Source organism: Suricata suricatta, chromosome 2, assembly GCF_006229205.1.
Source record: "Suricata suricatta isolate VVHF042 chromosome 2, meerkat_22Aug2017_6uvM2_HiC, whole genome shotgun sequence".
Lineage (NCBI taxonomy): Eukaryota > Metazoa > Chordata > Mammalia > Carnivora > Herpestidae > Suricata > Suricata suricatta.
In genome coordinates, this window is record NC_043701.1 from 157,513,862 (window position 1) to 157,533,052 (window position 19,191).

Genomic DNA, 19,191 nt, shown 5'->3' on the forward strand with positions numbered 1-19,191 from the left:
GCGGGGCACCTGGGTGGCTCAGTTGGCTAAGCATCCAGCTTCAGCTCAGGTCATGATCTCAAGGTCCGTGAGTTTGAGCCCCATGTTGGGCTGTGTGCTGACAGCTCTGAGCCTGGAGTCTGCTTCGGATTCTGTGTTTCTCTCTCTCTCTCTCTCTCTCTCTCTCTCTCTCTCTCTCTCTCTCTCTCTCTGTCTCCCCCTGATGTTCTGTCTCTCTCTGTGTTTCAAAAATAAATAAATGTTTAAAAAAATTTAAAAAATAAGGATTGTGATCAAGAATGGAAGAAAAATCCTGAGAATTAATAATGGAGGTCAAATTGGAGTGTTATTAGAAATTGAATAAGAATTCCCCCTTGTACCCAGAACAAGAAGAGTCATTGAGGACACCACAAGATAGTTCTCTCTCCCTTCTCAATACTGCTCACCATGCCCAACCCAAAGGAAACTGGAAATAGCATAAATAAGAAAACAAGAAACACACCTTAGATGGTCAAAAGACAGACTGGATGGTGAAACTGGACTGCATTGATGGTTCCCCTCAAAATATATTGCTACAAAAACTGTGTTCTTGATAAACCTTGTGCTTCCTTTACAGCTAATGATAGCTGAGCAAAATATTTGTGTTTTTCTTTGTTGCCTTTGGCTTTCAAGATATTCAGAGTTTAATTTTTATTCAAATATAGATTTAAAAAAATTTTTTTTAGCGTTTATTTTTTGAGAGAGCAGAGACAGAGCATGAGCAGGGGTAGGGGCAGAGAGCAGAAGACAGTATCCGAAGCAGCTCCAGGCTCTGAGCTGTCAGCACAGAGCCCGATGCAGGGCTTGAACCTACAGATTGTAAGATCATGGCCTGAACTGAAGTTGGATGCTTAACCAACTGAGCCATCCAGGCATCCCCAAAGATAGATATTAAGGGGCACCTGGGTGGCTCAGTTGGTTAAGCATCCAACTTGTGATTTCAGCTCAGGTCATCATCTCATGGTTCATGAGATTGAGCCCTACATTGGGCTCTGCACTTTGATAGCATGGAGTCTGTTTGGGATTCTCTCTCTCCCTCTCTCTCTGTCCCTCCCACATTTGCTCTCTCTCTCTCAAAATAAATAAACATTAAAAAGATAAAAGTATAGAAAAAGACATTAAAATAAGGTAGTTAAAGAAAAGGGATAAACAAAACAAAAAGGTAAAACTACAATATGATGAACTTAATTTTTTTTTTAAGAGAGCTAGAGCATGAGCAGGGGAAAGGGGCAGAGGGAGACAGAGAGAAAATCTTAAGCAGGCTCCACGCTGAGCATAGAGCCCAACTTGGGGCCTGATCCCATGACCTTAGGATCATGACCTGAGCCGAAATCAAGAGTCAGATGCTCAAATGACTGAGCTACCCAGGTGTCCCAACATGATGACCTTGAAATAATTAAGCTGAGTGAAAGAAGCCAGACACAAAAGGCCACATAGAGTCTGATTCTGTTACATGAAATGTCCAGAATAGGTAAGTCTGTAGAGACAGAAAGTAGATTAGTTGTTTCCTAGGGCTAGAGAATGGAGGGGAGAAATGAAGGAGGCCAGTGAATACAAATAGATATGGGATTTCTTTAGGGGGTGAAAAACATGTTCTAAAATTAAATAGATGGTTTCACAATTCTGTGAATACCTTAAAAACTACAGGATTGCAAACTTTTAAAAGGTATGCACAGTTTCATGGCACGTGAATTTTATCTCAATAAAATAAAGCTCTGTGTGTGTGTGTGTGTGTGTGTGTGTGTGTGTGTGTGTGTGTTGGTGTCATTAGCAAAAGCTGAGGTAGAGTCTAACAGGCAGATAACTACTGTGGAAACAGTGAAATACCCTGGAAGTTCTGGGTTCTACCACACACTAGCTGTGAGATTTTTGGCTTGTTATTATCTTGAACTTTCTTCATCGACACATAAAGCCATGAATTTGGAATATATGAAATCTAAGTTCCTTCTAAATACAAAATGTTAAAATGCATTAGTATTTTATAATATTATTGCCAGCCCCCTTGGCTCCTATCCTCAACAGTCAAGAGTATCTTCGATTATGTAGGTAAAAATTACATAAACAACAAATCTAGTGATAGAAAAAGCTACCAGAGTGGATGAAATTACCCAAGGGAAATATCTAAAAGTGAGACTAGAAAAGGGCTAAGGGTTCCCATCCTCAAACACTAAGGCATTACCAAATGCATTTATTCACTCATCCAACCAATACTTACTGAGCATCTGCTATATGCCAAACAGATTCTAGGGGCAGGAACACAGTAGTGAGTGAAACAGGATAAGGCTCTGTTCTCTTTGGCCTACATTTTAGTCAAGGGGAAAAGACTAAAAATTAATGAGTAAATTAAAAAAAGGAATTTAGAAATAATAAGAGCTAGGAAGAAAATGAAACAGTAATTTGATAGAAAATAACTAGGCAGGAAGTGTTGGGGGTGGACACTTTAGATAGTACTCAGGTCACCCCTCTGAAAAGATGGTATCCCAGCCTAGACCTGAGTGAAGAGGGAATAGGTCCCTTCATGGATCTTTAGAAGCAGTACAGGAAAAGGACAAGATATGGAAACAAGAATGTTGGTAGAACCAAGAGAAGACCATCTGGAGTACAGTGAGTAAAGGAATGTGGAATATGTGGCATTTGAGGAACAAAACAAGCAAAGGATAAAAAAAAGAGAGATGAACCAAGAAACAGACTCTTAACTACAAGGAACAAACTGGTCATTACCAGCAGTGGTGGGGAATAGGGAAAACAGTATGGAATTTAAGAGTATACCTATCATGATGAAAATAAAATAAAATAAAATAAAATGAGTAAAAGAAAACAAAAAATAGGAAAAAATACCAGAGAAGAGGGATGGGTGTTTCTCATTCTGAGTGTGATGGAAAGCTATTGGAGGGATTTAAACAAGAAAGGGATATGAAGTGATTTATGCCAAGATCACTGCAGCTGTGATGAAATCATATATACATTTATAATGAAAACTGTGAAAAGATAAATATGTTAAAGTTCTGTTATCTCTCCTTTTATTTTAAGTTTATTTAGACAGACAGAGAGAGAAAGAGTGTGTGTGTGTGTGTGAGCGCATGTGCATGTATGCAAGTGGGGGAGGGACAGAGAGAGAGAGAGAGAGAGAGAGAGAGAGAGAGAGAGAGAGGGAGAAAGAGAGAATCCCAAGCAGGCTCTGCATGAACTGTGAGATCATAACTGAGCCGAAGTCAGCTGCTTAACTGACTGAGCCACCCAGGCACCCCAAGTTCTGTTATTTCTGTGGCCACTCTAGCTTCCATGAGCTGGAAAAATACTTGACAGGGTTGTCAAGGATCCTGATTACTATCAAAGGACAAATAACATTAGGCCAGTCATAGGAAGATCCTGAGAATTAGCCAGAAGAGACATAGATGTAGCAGATGAACATTTATGTGGGTCCATTCAAGGTGACAGATGAATTCAAATGAACTGATGCTAAATAGAGTTACAGTTTGGTGGGGATTTTGAACGATCATTTATGATCAAACAAAGGAGTCCGGGAACCTATGGACTACTTCTTAGAAACCTTGAACTATCAGTTCTTGTTCTTTATTGTATTTACTAAAGGTCCCTTCTGTGAGGACAGGGATCCGATAGTGTTTATTTTTGTATTTACTTCCTAGCAGGATGCCTGGCACAGAGTGAGTGGTTAACTGGAGACTGTGGTGCGCTAGTCACACAAAGAAGTCTAAATAATTCCAAACCTGCCCATGCACAAGCTCATAGGAGACTCTCACTCTTTAAAGAAGTTATATGACTTAAGACAGGGCAGCCAATATGGTCAAAGGATTGGAAGCAGTACTCTGAAGGCAAAAACCACCTTAGAGATCAGGAAAAATAAAAGCATGCCATGAAAACCTACAATGGCACTAAAGATCTAGATAAGAGCAACACATGTCTATTTGCTAAAGCTCAGGAGATGAGGCCTGGCATCTGCCTCTTAAATTCTGAAAGATGGAAATTTCAGAGAAGGAAAGGGAATTATGCCTTTGCTTACTAGGTAATTTATATTTGGAACCCAACAACCCCAGAAGTGCTAAAGGCAAATCACCATCCAATGAAATTTGGGGACCAGAAGGATTTTATGATATACCAATCTTATCATAATGTTCTGATGTTGAAGATAAGGAGACAATCATATTCCCACCACCTATCCTGTGAGGTTATCTGTCAAAAGTACTTAGTTGGGAGGTAGCATGCCCAGGAGAGAGCAGCAGATTTGTACAAAATAGTTATATTCTAAAGGGAGTTCAAAGGATAGCTCTTCTTAAAGTTTTTTATTTTGAGAGAGAGGAAGTGAGCTTGTGGGAGGGGCAGAGAAAGAGAGGGAGAGAGAGAAAAGTCTTAGGCACTAAAAGGGTTCAGAGCCTGACACGGGGCTCAAACTCACAAACCAACCTTGAGATCATGACCTGAGTCAAAATCAAGAGTCGGACACTTAACTGACTGAGCCATCTAGACACCCCCAAAGTCTAGCTCTTTTAAATGAGGACTTGATTCTGGAAAATGGTTGGATTTATAAAATACTGTGTATATAAGACTCTGCAGGGACACAGACACTGTATAAATAGAAGTTCATCTGAATTCTAACCTACAGGGAGATTTGGAAGTAAACAATTTATTGGTGACGTAGCACTAAGTAGTGGTTAGGTGCATGGACTTTGATACAGATTCACTGTGTTTGAATCCTGATTCTGTGGTTTACTGATTGGTGTGATCTCTCTGTGCTTTACTTTCCTCAGATGTAAAATCAGAATAATAATAATAATAATAATAATAATAATATTCATCTGAGAGCATTCTATGATATTTAAATGGCCTAATATTTATAAAGCACTTGGAAAGGAAAGGTGTGTCTAGCTTATTGGTAAGCTCTTTTTTTTATTTGAGAGAGAGAGAGAGAAAAAGAGAGAGAGAAAGGGGGGGGGACAGAGGGAAAGGGAGACAGAGGATCCAAAGTGGGCTCTGTGCTGACAGCAGTAAGCCCAATGTGGTCCTAAGATCATGACCTGAGCTGAGGTCAGACACCTAATCTACTGAGCCACTCGGGCACCCCTGCTGGTAAGCTCTTTTCTTTTGGACATGTTTTAGGAAGTAGGTAGCCCAGATGTATGCTAACTAGCAAGGAAAGGCCTGCTTAAAATTTAAAAGGCACATGGATTATTCACACTAACATAATTAGCATTCAGAACTCTCAGCACAGGGGTAATTCCTGTCTTTGTCTAGAGAAGCCATAAGAACACAAAACACAGCAAGGTAGAACTTTTATATACAACCTCAACCAGAATCATTTCTGCATTGTGTTCTGCAGGGGAGAAATTCCCAGAAAGTATTAATACTAAAAGTTCTGGGAGTAGTTGGTACAAATCAACAAGGATTTTCTGAGCATTTACTGTTTGGGACATGGTGAGAGGTTGGATGAATTGTGTGTCTACCATGAACAAAGAAGGCCATCATGGTGACATGTGGGGTAGGTACTAAGGCTGGGTGCTGGTTAGGACTGGGGAAGAAATCAGTATGGGGAGAAGAGAAGAGAAAAAAAATCAGGACAAGCAGATGGAACCAGCTGCAAAATTCCCTTAGAAAGTGAAACTCTAAGAAACCGAGGGTTATAGTTCAACACTGTGGTTTTCTGAGTAAATATGATTCTCCCTGCGCTGGAAGAGAGAAAATTGCAGGACTGGAAAGAACAAGGGGGCAGTTCCTAGTGAGAAATGATGTGCCAATGAAGGTCATTTTAAGGAACACGTTGTCTGGGAAGGAGGATGAAGTATAAGTGTTGAGATTACTGAAGTGAGGTTGGAGAGAGGGTGGCTGGCTGGCTCCTTGCAAGGGTTCTGTTGTCCTAAACAGACTTCAGCTCTTGGGCCCAACTAGACAAGGGAGCCATGAGGCACCCACAGAACTTCTCAGCAAGTGGCCAGTGGCTGTTCAGACTCCTTGGGCCTGCTGGGGGCAGGCTGATATGAAGGGAAGTCTCCAACTCCCTTCCCTCCCATCTCAGGGATTGAGGACATCAGGACTGTTCCATGTGGCTATGTTGAGAGAGCAAGGGTAAAAGAAAAAACAGAATGAGGAAAAGCAGTAATGATTTTATTTTACTTTTTAAAGTTTTATTTTTCCTGCCACTTTGAATTAAAAAAAGAGGAGAGAGAAATAGGAAAATAATAATTTTTGTAGCATATTTTCAAACTTGAGCTTCCTTTTCCTGTTTCTCCAAAACTGTGATCTAAGACTTTAAAAAAGGCTCCTGAGAGCCTGGTCTCAGCCACTGGCTGCACAAGAGATGGTGGCCCTGTAGCAGCAGACACGTTGTTTATGGTTATCCAAACCCAACACCTTCCTTAATGAGAAAGGAAGCAATAAAACAGGAATAGTGGACAGGCCAGCTGGGCTAATCAGCCCTGGCAGGAGGCCCAACCTCTGAAAGAACCTGGAGTCCATTAATTCCAGCATCTCATCTACTTGGAAATCAACCTTCCCCAGGACTTCAGGGGTAGAGTAGTAGCTCTTTGAGTAACTAGAACTGGTCCCTAACCGCTGGTTCGAAGGAGCCAAATAGCATCAGGAAGCTTCTTAAACCTCAACTATGCACAAAGCTCTTCTTAGGGTGGCCCTGCCTCTTTGTTCTCTATTGTATTTACTAGAGGTCCAGGTGAGTGTGCAGTAACATTCTGCATTCTGTCCATTCTTCTTGTGCATTTTGGCCATTACCAGCAGATGCACTCAATCACGTGCTCATGTGTGTTGTTAGCTGGTATATGTGCTATGATGATATTGAAAGTGATCTAAGGAATGATTTACTGAAAATAAAAAGAATGGTTTCAAAGTTATCCCAACAACATACTTTTCATTCACCAAAAGTATTAAATGTTTCCCTAACTGGGAAAAAAGCCAAGGAGCCAGTAACTATACACAACCCCTAGTCTGTTTTTTATCTATTTGTCCTTTGGAGTATGTTAGACATGGTGCGATGATGATGGGAACCACTGGCCCACAGCATACAGGCCAACTGCTTTAACTTGGTATCTTAGATCCTTCATAACTTCCTTTAGCCATCTCTTCTCCCCTTCCTCTTCATAAGACCTACGGTTCACCACAGAGTAGACTTACCATTTTCGAACTACATGACCTTCTTTTAGGTTTCTACTAATCGCCTCCTCCTCTACTGACCCCTCCTCCATGTTGTCTGGCTTATTTCAAATGTTACCTCCACCATGAAACTTTCATCAAACCTTTAGAAAATTAATTCATCTCTCCTTTGGGCTCCAAAGTTCTTCAAACCTATCTCTGACCTTGACCTTTTTAAACTGAATTATAATTTTCTGTTTGCCTATCTGTCTTTCAACTATACTATAAACACTTGAGAAAGCCATTTTTTTTTTTCCTTTCTGTGTGCCTTATAGAAGTATCAAAGTACCTGGCAAGTAACTTAGCAATTACTTTGATAACTTAATATACATTAAATATACAGTTAATATACATTAAATATATAGTTAATATACATTAAATAGTAAGATAATGAAATAACTTATTTGTTAATAAATGAGGGACATTATTTTACTATTGAAAAGACCAAGTTTCAGTGAAGATAACTAATAACCTCAAAACCATAAGAGCAAATGAGGAGACCTAGAAGCTTCTGGGTGACTAAAATGCCTCCATATTTAATATGTCCTTCTTAGGTTAGACAAGCTAGGCTATTCTGAGCTCAACCATTCTAATACCTCATCACATTCTTCCTGATTTACTTCTTCTGTCTAATGCACTTCCTGTCAGTTTCATTAATTTTTTTTCTGTATAATTGCTTTCTATTTTCTCCCTATTCCAGAGTGCCATATTTACCCATTTTCTTTTGGTATCAGATCAATTTTTAATTTGTGGCTTCTGTTTATGTGTCATTTTTAGGATTTAAAATTGCATTCTCTGTTCTTGTTATCTCCAGCCACAGAAAAGCAAATGTATATAACTGCAACAAAACATAAAATTAAAATAAGAGAATACACAAAGAAGATAAAGTCGCAGCGAAGCCAAGGAAATTATTAGCATATGCAAGAAGATAAGGAAGAAGACTTCACAGAGTCCCAAGGATAAGTGCTAAAAGAGGGAGAGACCGGACAGCAGCTGCTCGCACAAGAATGCCTCTCCCTCCCTTCCCCAGTTCTTTTCCATGAGTAACCAATCCCCAGACTTACTGGAGAGTCTAGCCACTGACAGGTCATAGGCTTTTCCAGCCTCAGAAGTAATTTTCTCTCATTCAGGACAAACCATATAATCCCTACTTCATGTGGAAAATTGGAAGGTCACCCCAAGCTGCCTCTTCTTCCTGAAGAAGCTTTTTACCTCAAACCACAATTTGCTCCCAGGGCTATGCCTCCAAGTGTCTATGGGCGGCATATGCTTTTGGATTGCCAGTGCCTTGCATATAACCAGACCTTACTATGCATTGACCAAAAGCCTGTGCACATGAGATGTAAGAATGAAGTCCAATAAATAATTGCAAACAACCTCCTCAATATTAGAGATTACCTAACATTGGGGTATATAACTTTCACTGAACTCTCATTTCTGGAACACCTATGCCAGATTATATCAATTGATTGTGGCATCAAATTGATGTTCCTTCACCAGAACATTCAGTATTCTTTAAAAGCCTTCCTAATCCTGGGTGGTTAGGAATACAAATATTATATTGGTTACAAAATAAATGGCTAACAAGTATGGCAGATGCAGAAGAGTGGATTGGGGGTACTGGGGGACTTAGTCGGTTAAGCATCCAACTTTGGCTCAGGTCATGATCTTGCAGTTTGTGAATTCAAGCCCCATATTGGGCTCTGTCCTGATAGCTTGGAGCCTGGAGGCTGCTTCGGATTCTGTGTCACTCTCTTTCTCTGCCCTCTCCATTCACACTCTGTCTCTCTCTCTCTCTCTCTTAAAAAACAAATAAACATTAAAAAAATTTTAATAATAAAAAAAGAAGAATGGATTGGATAAGAGTGTAGGCTCTGGAGTTAGGTGGGTCTGGCCTTGAATTCCAATTTTACTACTAGTGGCCTTGAGTAAGTGACTGGTTTCTTCAATGGGTTAGTAATATACAATGAACTCAATAAATGGCATTTGTATCCTAAAAAGTAATATGGTTACTATATTTCTGTAAGTTAATGATGCATTTTTCACATTTTAATGATTTTGAAATAAGAACATTCTTTATAATCAATCTCAAAAGAAACTTGCAAGCTGAGACTTGCCAGCTGTTTACCCCTATCTCCTATCTCTCCCCCACTCCCTGTCTGTTATTAAATTTATGGTACATTTTATAATTATTTGTGTTTCAGAATCAAGGAGATCTGGTTCATAAGATAACAACAACTAAAACTTTGGACCTCTTTGGTGGTAAACATACCTTTCCAGCTAGATTCTCTTATTTATTATTAGTGTCTTCTATAAGAAAGAGAAAAGCCCAAGATTCCCTTGGGTCACCTTGTCCCATTTGCAGATACACAGCCAAGTGGTGTCACAGAAACCAATTTACTGGGAAGTTCATGAAGCTCAAACTTCCAGCTTCCCACTCTCACAGGCCTCTGCTAGTATCCTGGGAAGGGGGCCCCAGCACTATGTTCATGTGGTCAGACATATTTCTAAAACATGCAATTTTGTTTTGTTTTATTTTTCTTAAAGAATTTCCTGTTGTATGAGCTTCAGTCTCCATAAAACTTAGGACACTTAGGATGTCTTCCAAGGTCTTCCTGCGGCACCATCTGTATTTGGGGTATTCTGACTCTCTTGAGTACATCCTTGGCCTGTGTTTCTCTCCCCTGCCACCACATGCAAATATGCTCTTGGGAAAGGACCTTCTGTTTGATATTAACACCTTAGTGTGGTTTACCTATTCTCAGGTTATTTACATTTTGCATCCTCTCCCTAATGTGTAGAATGAAAGGTTATTTTTTCTTTTCCTCTTTAAAAAAAATTTTTTTTAATGTTTATTTATTTTTTGGGAGATGGAGAGCACAGCAGGGCAGGGGCAGAGAGAGGGAGACAGGATCCAAAGCAGGCTCTGTGCTGACAGCAGTGAGCCTGATGGTGGGGCTTGAATTTGCAAACTGCAAGATTGTGATCTGGGCCGAAGTTGGATGCTCAACCGACGGAGCCACCCAAGTGTCCCTGAAAGGTTATTATTTTCAATTGAAATATCTGGCATTAGTAAACAGACTGAAATGTTATTTTGAACAACAAAGAGACCTTTCCTTCACCCCTATACACATACCCAGAAGAAACTCTCCTACTATGCCTACATGCAAGCATAGCTCATTTAGGGCTGCCTGAATCAATTTCTACCTAGTCAACACTATGCTGCACAGTTAGGAGCAGACTAGATTCTTCTGCATGTGAACAGCTGAGGTAGCAGATCCAAATGTGAATGAGACAGACACTACTTTACTTCTCTTACACTTCTACTGTTTCAGTCTGCTTGTTTACTCTATCCTTCCTGCCTTGTTCCCTTTCACTAACATTTATTAAGCAGACGCCAAATGATAGGCATTATGGTGAACAGGCAATTGTACAATGAAATGAGTCTTTAACAAATGAATGAGTGAATCAAACACTGATTTTTGTGGTGATACTACTGTTCTTACCCTAGTAATGTCATTTTCATTCTCTGGTTTTCTTCACAAGAGGTTAACACTATCATTGTCCTCATTTTTCCTTATTTGTGCTTCTAGTTATTGTCTGATACTCAAGAATAACTGCTATTTCTTAATCCCCTTCCTCTTTCACTTACTAGGAGGCTGAAATAAGTGGGTAAACTAGAAGGTTGACTAAGAGCGAAAACTTCCTTTTTATCTATTAATTACTTCAAAAGGGTTAAATATTTTTCTGCCTTACCTACTTCTTTGTTTCTGCAACTCACATATATTGGAAAAAATAAAGACACTTCAAAAAAGTTCATCTTTATTAAATATCATAAGAAATCATAAGCAATGATGAGATTAACAAAAGAACAATAATGGTCATAATATAAACTATATAAGCCATTTTCTCCACCGTATATATTTAACATTGGTAGTCCTCTGATCACACTCTCAGAACTGAATAAATTAGAAGGTGCCTATCCATTAGGGGTTAACCTAATTGTCACCTTCTCTAGAAGGATTGCCCTTCTTTTGCACACCAAGATAGGTATTTCTCACCATGGGCTTCCATAGTACCCTACGGATCCCTGTTATAAGAGTCATCACATCTTACTATCATTGCTTACTTCATTAACTGTTTTTCCACTAGACCACAAGGTCTGGACCACATGTAAGCCTTGCTTGCCATTTTATCCTCAGGGGCCTGGATAATACTAAGAATGCTATAAACAGTTGACAAGTAAAGGAAAGAATGGAAAGAAAGAAGGAAGGAATTTTTCAGACATTAAGGAAGCAAATTGTTTAGTTTTAGTATTCAAAATGCAATCATATGGACAGTACTTTTGGAAATACTTCCCTTATGGCTGGGATTTCACCAACCCCTTCCTGTCCTTATTGAATTGCTGAAAATAATATCAAAAAGTGTTATTTCCTCTTCTGATTCCTCCAGGAGATGAAGACACAAATCACAGAATCCAAGTGACTTAAGCCAAAGTGGTTCTTCTTGGTTCTTATGTCATTGTTTTGGAGTCAGCCCAGGTATCCACACTATACCATCTGCACTGTATCCAAAACATCTCTTACTTTCCCATCTGACTCTTGCTTACATTCTTAGATTCTCAACTCTTTCCCCTGACTCATCTCCCAAAGTACAGATGATTATCCTTATTCTAATAGATGGGAGAGACTGTGTAGATCATCCAAAGGAGTGGCTTGTCCAAACACTGTTGCTTTTGGCTTTCAAATACATAATGTAGATTTTCATATAACCAGAATTTGCCCACTGCTCAGAAAATTGAGAATTCTTCTGTAAGTGGCAGTCTGAATTTGAAAACCACAGCTGTTTTTAGCAATTGAGTCACTGCCTTTCAGATGCCAAAAATATCACCTACCATACTCCCCAGGGTTCAAAGAAAGAGGAAAGAAGAAAAAAGCAAAGAACAAGTTGAGGATAAAGGTAGCAGGAAGCTTCTCCAGTCATATGAAGTATTATTAAAAATAACTATAATAGTGCTTGCTTTAGCAGCACATATACTAAAATTGGAATGATACGAAGATTAGCATGCTCCTGTGGCAAGGATGACATGCAAATTCGTGAAGTGTTTCATATTTTTACTGGAATAAAAATAAAAACAAAATAAAATAAGGACATAAAAATTATAATAACTGAAACAACAATAATAATAGCAATAAGATTAGCATTCAATAGCAATCGACAAAATAGGGCTGCATGTGACTTTCTGAATCTCCATAAAAGGGAAAGATGAGAGTATTTTTAGCACCCTCATTTTACAGATGAAGAAACAAAGTTAGAAAAGTTAAGTGAATAACCCAACCCACGGTTACACAGCTAAGCCTGAACTCCAACCCAAGCCATCACACTTTAAATCCTATATGCTATCTCTTATTCAAACGGTCTTATCACTGATGTATCTAACCACTCTTTCATGAATTGATTTTGGTAGGAAATCTGCCTTTCTCTCATCACTGTAGGCCTAAGGGGGATCATTAGAATTTCTGTGAGCTTCTCAAAATAGAGTAGAAAAAAGATTATTTTAGATTTTAGATGAGGGTTGTAGGTAGATATGCATTAAAATCTTACTTGGTCCCTCTATAAACAGGTTTTGGAAACTTGAAGAAAGAAGTCGGGCCACTCTGTGCCAGTGTGCATCTTAGACTTTAATTCCCCAGACTCCCCTCCCACCTACAGGGGACTTCAGAAACAGCCAAAGCAACTTTTTAACTGGCAAACTTGGTGACCCTTCTCTGGTCTCCCAGTCCCCATCTCCCCAGAGCAGACCAGTACCTAGCACATCCCGGGCTGTGGTGAGAGAGACTTTTATCTTGGAGGCCCTAGCCACTGGGTCCAGGCTGTACAGCCAATTGAACGTCTACCCCATAAATCAAACCTTGGGGAATCTGTGATCCAGCAACACCTCCAGCAGATACCCATTTAAGGCAATATCTGGCAAGAGCTTTGTAAAAGAAAAGTTGGAAAAAGAAACTAGACAGGGAAATGATAGAAGGGCTACTAAATGATACAGGGCAGATGAAACTGTGGCAGACAGTATTTTCCAAAGATGACTGGAAAAATAATTCTGGTTTTAAATGTTCTTCCAGAATCTTGGTACTCTCCCATCAAGAAGAGTTTATTTCCTCTCTCCTCAAATCTTGGTTGGTCTTGATGACTCTCTCAATGAATAGACTATGGTTGAAGTGAAGACCTGTGACTTCTAAGGGTAGGTTAGAAAAGGTAGTACAGCTTCCACCTGTCTCTCTCTCTCGGGCATCTGACTTTTGAATCTTAGAAGGAAACCGAGGCTACATAGACAGTTCACATGTAGGTATTCCAGTTATCAGCCCAATAAAGGTTCTAGCTGACAGCTGACATCAACTGCAAGATGTGTGAGTAAACAAGCCTTGTAATTCCAGTCGCCAGCCTTTGAGTCACCCTAGCCTTCGAGTCTTCCAGTTGAAGCTTCAGACATCATGAACCAAAGAAAAGCCATCCTTACAGTGCCCTGTGGGGATTTCTGACCCATAGAATCCATAGACACAGTAAATGGTTTTTTTATTCTACTAAGTTTTGGGGTAATTTGTTGCACAGCAAGTCATAACCAGAACCCAAAGTTAGGCCTGAGGGGACTTCTGGCATGTTCTATCTGCAACAGCCAAAGGTGAGATCGGGTTCTACTGCTAATTCTAGCCTGCTCCTGCCAAGTGCCTTCTTCATACAGGTCATTTCTCCACTGTTTCTCCCTGCAACTGTACCTGGCCCTCCCATCCAAGTCCATTAGACATGCTATGAGAGGTCTGAATATCAGTTGCGCACAGGGTTTGAGCCCTTTTTTTAAGTTCCTTTGGTCCTGCTTAGACACATCAGAAGATGAGCTTAGCCACTTATTTCAGTCCTCTGTCTGTGGTGGTGGACAGTAATGGACAGTAATGGGTGGTGAGGAGAAAGGGAAGAACCTAACCCCCAACACCTTTGTCTTAGTTCTGACCTTGAGTTAACTGTTCTACTTAAATAATTACAAGAGCACAGTTAGAATCTTCCCTCTCAGTGCCATGATACCACTGAATCATTTTACTTCCAATGACAACCCTTGGTCAGGTCATTAGATTTGATACCAGAAAAGCCAAAAATTTAGGGACTTGTCTATCATGTACACTGTTGTAATACAAACATTTAGAATCATGCCTGGAACATGCACACACTTAATAAATATCTATTGGATGGAAGAATAAACGAATGAATGAATGAATTAGAGACATTCCATGAATGAATGAAAGACATTCCTCTCTCTTTTTAGGGAATAATATATAATATTAGATTAGCATAAAGTGCTTAGTAGACTGCAATGTTCAATAGGGTGACATTTGACTGCCGTAAGTAATGTTTTTCAACCTGCTCAAAGCAGCTGTTAAACTTTAAAACTCTGAGTTCCTTGAAGGCAGAGACCATGTCTTATTCCATTTTGTATCCCCAGCACCTGGCACTTTGCCTGGAAATGGCTAAGTGCTCAGTAAATATTAAATATTTAAATATTAAAACCTAAATAAATGTCAAACAGAGACTGGCAGAGACATTTCAAGTTACTGAATTCGCTTAGGCTTTCCCTGGTAGGAGGCAGTGACAGAGAAGGATGCTGGCCAGTGCACCTGATCCCCAAAGGGATAGACTGGGGTACAGGAGTCCAGAAGGCCTGAGGCTTCCCAGATGCTAAAACCCTTTGAGAACAAGAGGACTCAAAAAGCTTTTGTAATCTGAACAGGACATTGATTTGAATATCAAAAAAGGGTACAGACTAACACTGTACCAATCAAAAGTGCTTTTCTCTGATTACTCCAAATATGATTTTCTTTCACAGCTAATTTTATACATGAGCCATTAATTCATTTGTCCATTCATTAATTCCTTCATCCCATATTAAAGGGGGTGTACCCACTGCTATTTTTCTGCAATGATTTGTTTAATCTGCTCAAGACATAGTTGAATGTTCAAAAGGTCCTCATTACTTCATTACCCGATCTGACTAGGCAACAAAAGATGCAATATCATTTTGTAGAGGCAGATGGAAATTACAGACAGAAGGTCTTTACAATTCAGAATTAACTAATCCAGGGTATTTCAAAATGTTATCTGCATTGCATAGAATCACTTGACAGATGACTATTAAAAAGGAGGTATCTAAGATCCACTCCAGACATACTAAACCAGAATATCAGGAGTAAGACTGTAAACTTTCTGAGCAATCTCTGGTGATTTTGACTGCTGACCAAAGATGCCTTGCCATTAGGACCTACATGCTATTACCTAATATAATATAGCTTCCCCCACAGTTCTACAAAAGTAAAGTGTTACTTGCTTATTCTAAGATACCTAGGAATAATGTAAATATGGCTAAGATACTTAACACTATTTAGAACTAATAACTATGGCCAATGCCCCAGACCAGAATTTCACTGAATGAACATAATCATTCTCTTTAAACTAGGCCCAAATAAACCCTTGCAAAAAGAAAATAACAAAGCAAATCTAGCCTTCCTTTAAGAAACTCACAATTTAGAAACAAGATATTACAAAATACTTGTATTAAAATAGAGAAGCTTTTAAGCCTTGAAATGGCCCTTGTAATGGCACATTCAAACTGTTCTCACTTTGAAAAACAATAAACAACAATCATCAGCTATGAAAGGGAGCTCTGGGCTATACTGTTTTTCTTTGCTGGTTCCCACAGTGCTAATGTCTGTCGGGGTACAACCCCAGGTCTTTTTCCTTGCCTTATCCCCAAACTCACTCCTTCTTACCAGGAGACTTTTACTCACTTTCTGAATTTTCCTAATCTGGTCAGAGAGTGTGTCTAACAGGCGAGTTTTCAGGAAGTCCATCACCTTGACCACCCGTCCATCAATGTAGCAACTGGAATAAAAATAAAATTAGAATCAGGTAAAATCTTGAGCAAGAGACTGTAAATACACTTCTCTAGCCAGAGGTCTCTGTTGCCTGAGGAAACAGCCCAGAATTCACTTGGGCTTTCACATCCTGAAAAGTTTTGACCCTGGGTACTTTTCAAAAAAGTAATCTTCATTTCTACTTCCATTGGTGGCCTATAGTCATTTTCCCCCAACCTTTGTCACATGAACCTGCATTGCTTGCTCTGTGGGAGTGGACAGGAATCCATGATACAAATTAAGTAATGGGCGAAAAGCTTACTCTCCTTTCTCCCTAGGAAGACTAATTTAACACCCATCCCATACCACCCATACCGTCACCTTAAAGTAGTAAAGGTATGTGACAGGTTTAGAAAGAATATTCAAACATTTTTATAGATTCTCACACCTTTAGATAAGAAAACAAACACCGACCACAAAAATCTGATATAGTGTAGTGGGTGGTTCTCAAAGCTTTCATTTCCAGCTCATTTTGTAGTCAATCCTCTCCTATCAGCTCCAGAATAAATGAATGGATAAATGAATGAATAAATAAATAAATAAATCAGAATAAGTTTTCCAGCCCTTTCCTAAAATTGTAACAAGTTTATATTCACTGTGCGTTTTATTGGGTTATGTTAGTTGTGCTGATAGTATGTTGTGAACATTTGAGCAAAACAGGTTGATCCAGCTTTGTGAGGTTCCTCTTTGTGAATCTTTACTCTGAAGACTAAGCTGAGACTGGCCCAGGTTTGTGACCTTTATTATCTTAAACCTCCCCACCCTCATTTTTACAAAATTCCAAACTGAAGGAACTGAATTAAAATAAATGTCTATGACTCCTGGGGGCCTTTTCTAACCCACTCAGGTGTCCCCAGCTGATGGCTAAGGATAGATCATTTCATTTCTCATAAGACATCAACCTATCAGTACATATTATAGAGCCATGTGAAAATTCTTTTTAATTTTAAATTCCCATACCACCACATCATGTATTAAAAAATTTTTGTAATTGTAAAGCAGTTGCTCTGGTTGACGTGGGGTGAGATGTGAGTTCAGCCTTCCCCTTGGCTTCCTTCACCACCTCAGACGTGTCCATGAAATCCAACATTTAAACCATTGGTATGTTGGAAAGAATATGAGTTTTGGACTCAGAAATATCTGAGTTCAAAACCCAAATCAGCTATTTACTACCTATATGACCTTCGGCAAGATACTGGCCTCTATGGGCCTCAATTTTCTTCTTATTGTTTTTATATTTGAGAGACAGAGAGAGACAGTGTGAGCAGAGGAGGGTCAGAGAGAGAGGGAGACACAGACTCTGAAGCAGGCTCCAGGCTCTGAGCTAGCTGTCAGCACAGAGCCCGACGCGGACCCAAGAACCGTGAGATCATGACCTGAGCCGAAGCCGGATGCTCAACTAACTGAGCCACCCAGGCGTCCCTCAATTTTCTTATTCTTAAAAGAGGTAACACATAGGGGCACCCGGGTGGCTCAGTTGGTTAAACATCCAACTTTGGCTCAGGTCATGATCTCATGGTTCATGGGTTCAAGCCCCACATCGCGCTCTGTGCTGACAGCTCACAGCTAGAGCTTGCTTACTTCAGATTCTGTGTCTCCCTTTCTCTCTCTCTCTCTCTCTCTGCCCCTTCCCAACTCATGCTCTGTTTCTCTTCCTCTCAAAAGTAAATAAACACTAGAAAAAAGAGGTAACATATCTACTTCTCAGGATTAATCAATGATTAAGCAGTTAAGCCTAAAGTGTATAGCATATAGTAGACATTCAACAACTCTTAGTTCTTTTCTAATTTTGTTTTCAGCTGCAAAGATGGGGTCATAAACAATAGGGGGTTGATAACTAAATTATGTATGAATACAGAATCCTAAAACTAAAATTACTATGTCAAAGTGCATGATTTTGAAAAGTTGGTGGTTACTTATATTAGTGATTAAAACAAAACAATGACATGACCTTTCATTTCATTCTTTGTATAGATACTAGACTCAGATCCAATAAATATTTATTATGTACAACACACAGTGTTGGGTATGTCCATGTTCATTACCTATAACCCCAACCTCTTCCTATCAGTACTTCACTATTAGCAGTTCAGATTTCTTAAAAAATGTGATTAGATAACTCACTACATAGAAGCTAGGTATATTAAAATATAGTAATTAAAAAATGTTTAGTTATTTATTTTGGGCGATAGCATGAACAGGGGAGGGGCAGAGAGAAGGAGAGAGAGAATCCCAGGCAGGCTCTGCCCTTTCAGCACAGATCCTTAAATGGGGCTCCATCTCCTGATTCATGAGATTGTGACCTGAGCAGAAATCAAGATTCAGATGCTTAACCGACTAAGTTACCCAGATGCCCCCAAAACATAGTAATATTAAAAATAATTCATGCAATGTCAATCTAATACACACCAAAGGACATGAATACTTGTTACTACATTATATGATTACTAGGCACATGATACAAGTGCACTGTAATTAGTGTTCTTTTATGTTTTAATCAAATATAGTATAGTCCCTTCTTTTCTCTGTTAATCTTCAGTAACTATTTTAAACATCAGAATTTATGTTTTGCTGGCAACACATATAGTTTAATACTTACTGAAATAAAAATACCAGATGCACTTTTTCAACATCTAGGATTCCCGTGAACGCCCTCCTACCCAACCTAGTCATTAGTTGAGGGGCCTCCCATTCCTCCACTCTTTCCTTTTGTCTCTTTTCTCAAGTACTCAAAACTTGGAACCTAGAAAACCCTGGATCAGTTTCAGCTTTGTCACCTGCAACCTGTAAGATATTAGGTTTCCCTTTCTTTGAAGTTGGTTAAAAAGAATCCCAAACCACAGTATTTGGGGTATACTGTATCAGTTAAATCAGGAAAAATGATGGGCATAGATCCTGGCACATAAAAGGTATTCAATAACCAAATTTGCCCTTCAGGTTACTGGAGACAGCAACTTAGACTGAGAAGCCATGAGATGAGGTGAGCAGGGGATATTTGTCTGAAGGAGAACATGATTTGGAATGAGGGAAGTATGGAACATCAGGAACAGACTCTGGATTC

General features: G+C 39.4%; 1 protein-coding gene and 1 non-coding gene across 2 annotated transcripts in view; one reads left to right on the forward strand and one right to left on the reverse strand.

Annotated features, from left to right (window-relative positions):
* The window catches only part of HPSE2 (heparanase 2 (inactive)), a gene marked incomplete at its 5' end in the record, with an annotated part of 616,756 nt that overhangs the window by 136,775 nt on the left and 460,790 nt on the right, over nucleotides 1-19,191 (reverse strand). Inside the window, one exon of the mRNA XM_029932351.1 lies at nucleotides 16,005-16,098. Within this exon, the coding sequence (XP_029788211.1) occupies nucleotides 16,005-16,098 (94 nt within the window). The remainder of the gene's footprint in view (nucleotides 1-16,004; nucleotides 16,099-19,191) is intronic.
* LOC115286129 lies at nucleotides 12,186-12,289 on the forward strand. Its single transcript, XR_003905887.1, has one exon. It is a non-coding gene; the product is annotated as a U6 spliceosomal RNA (small nuclear RNA).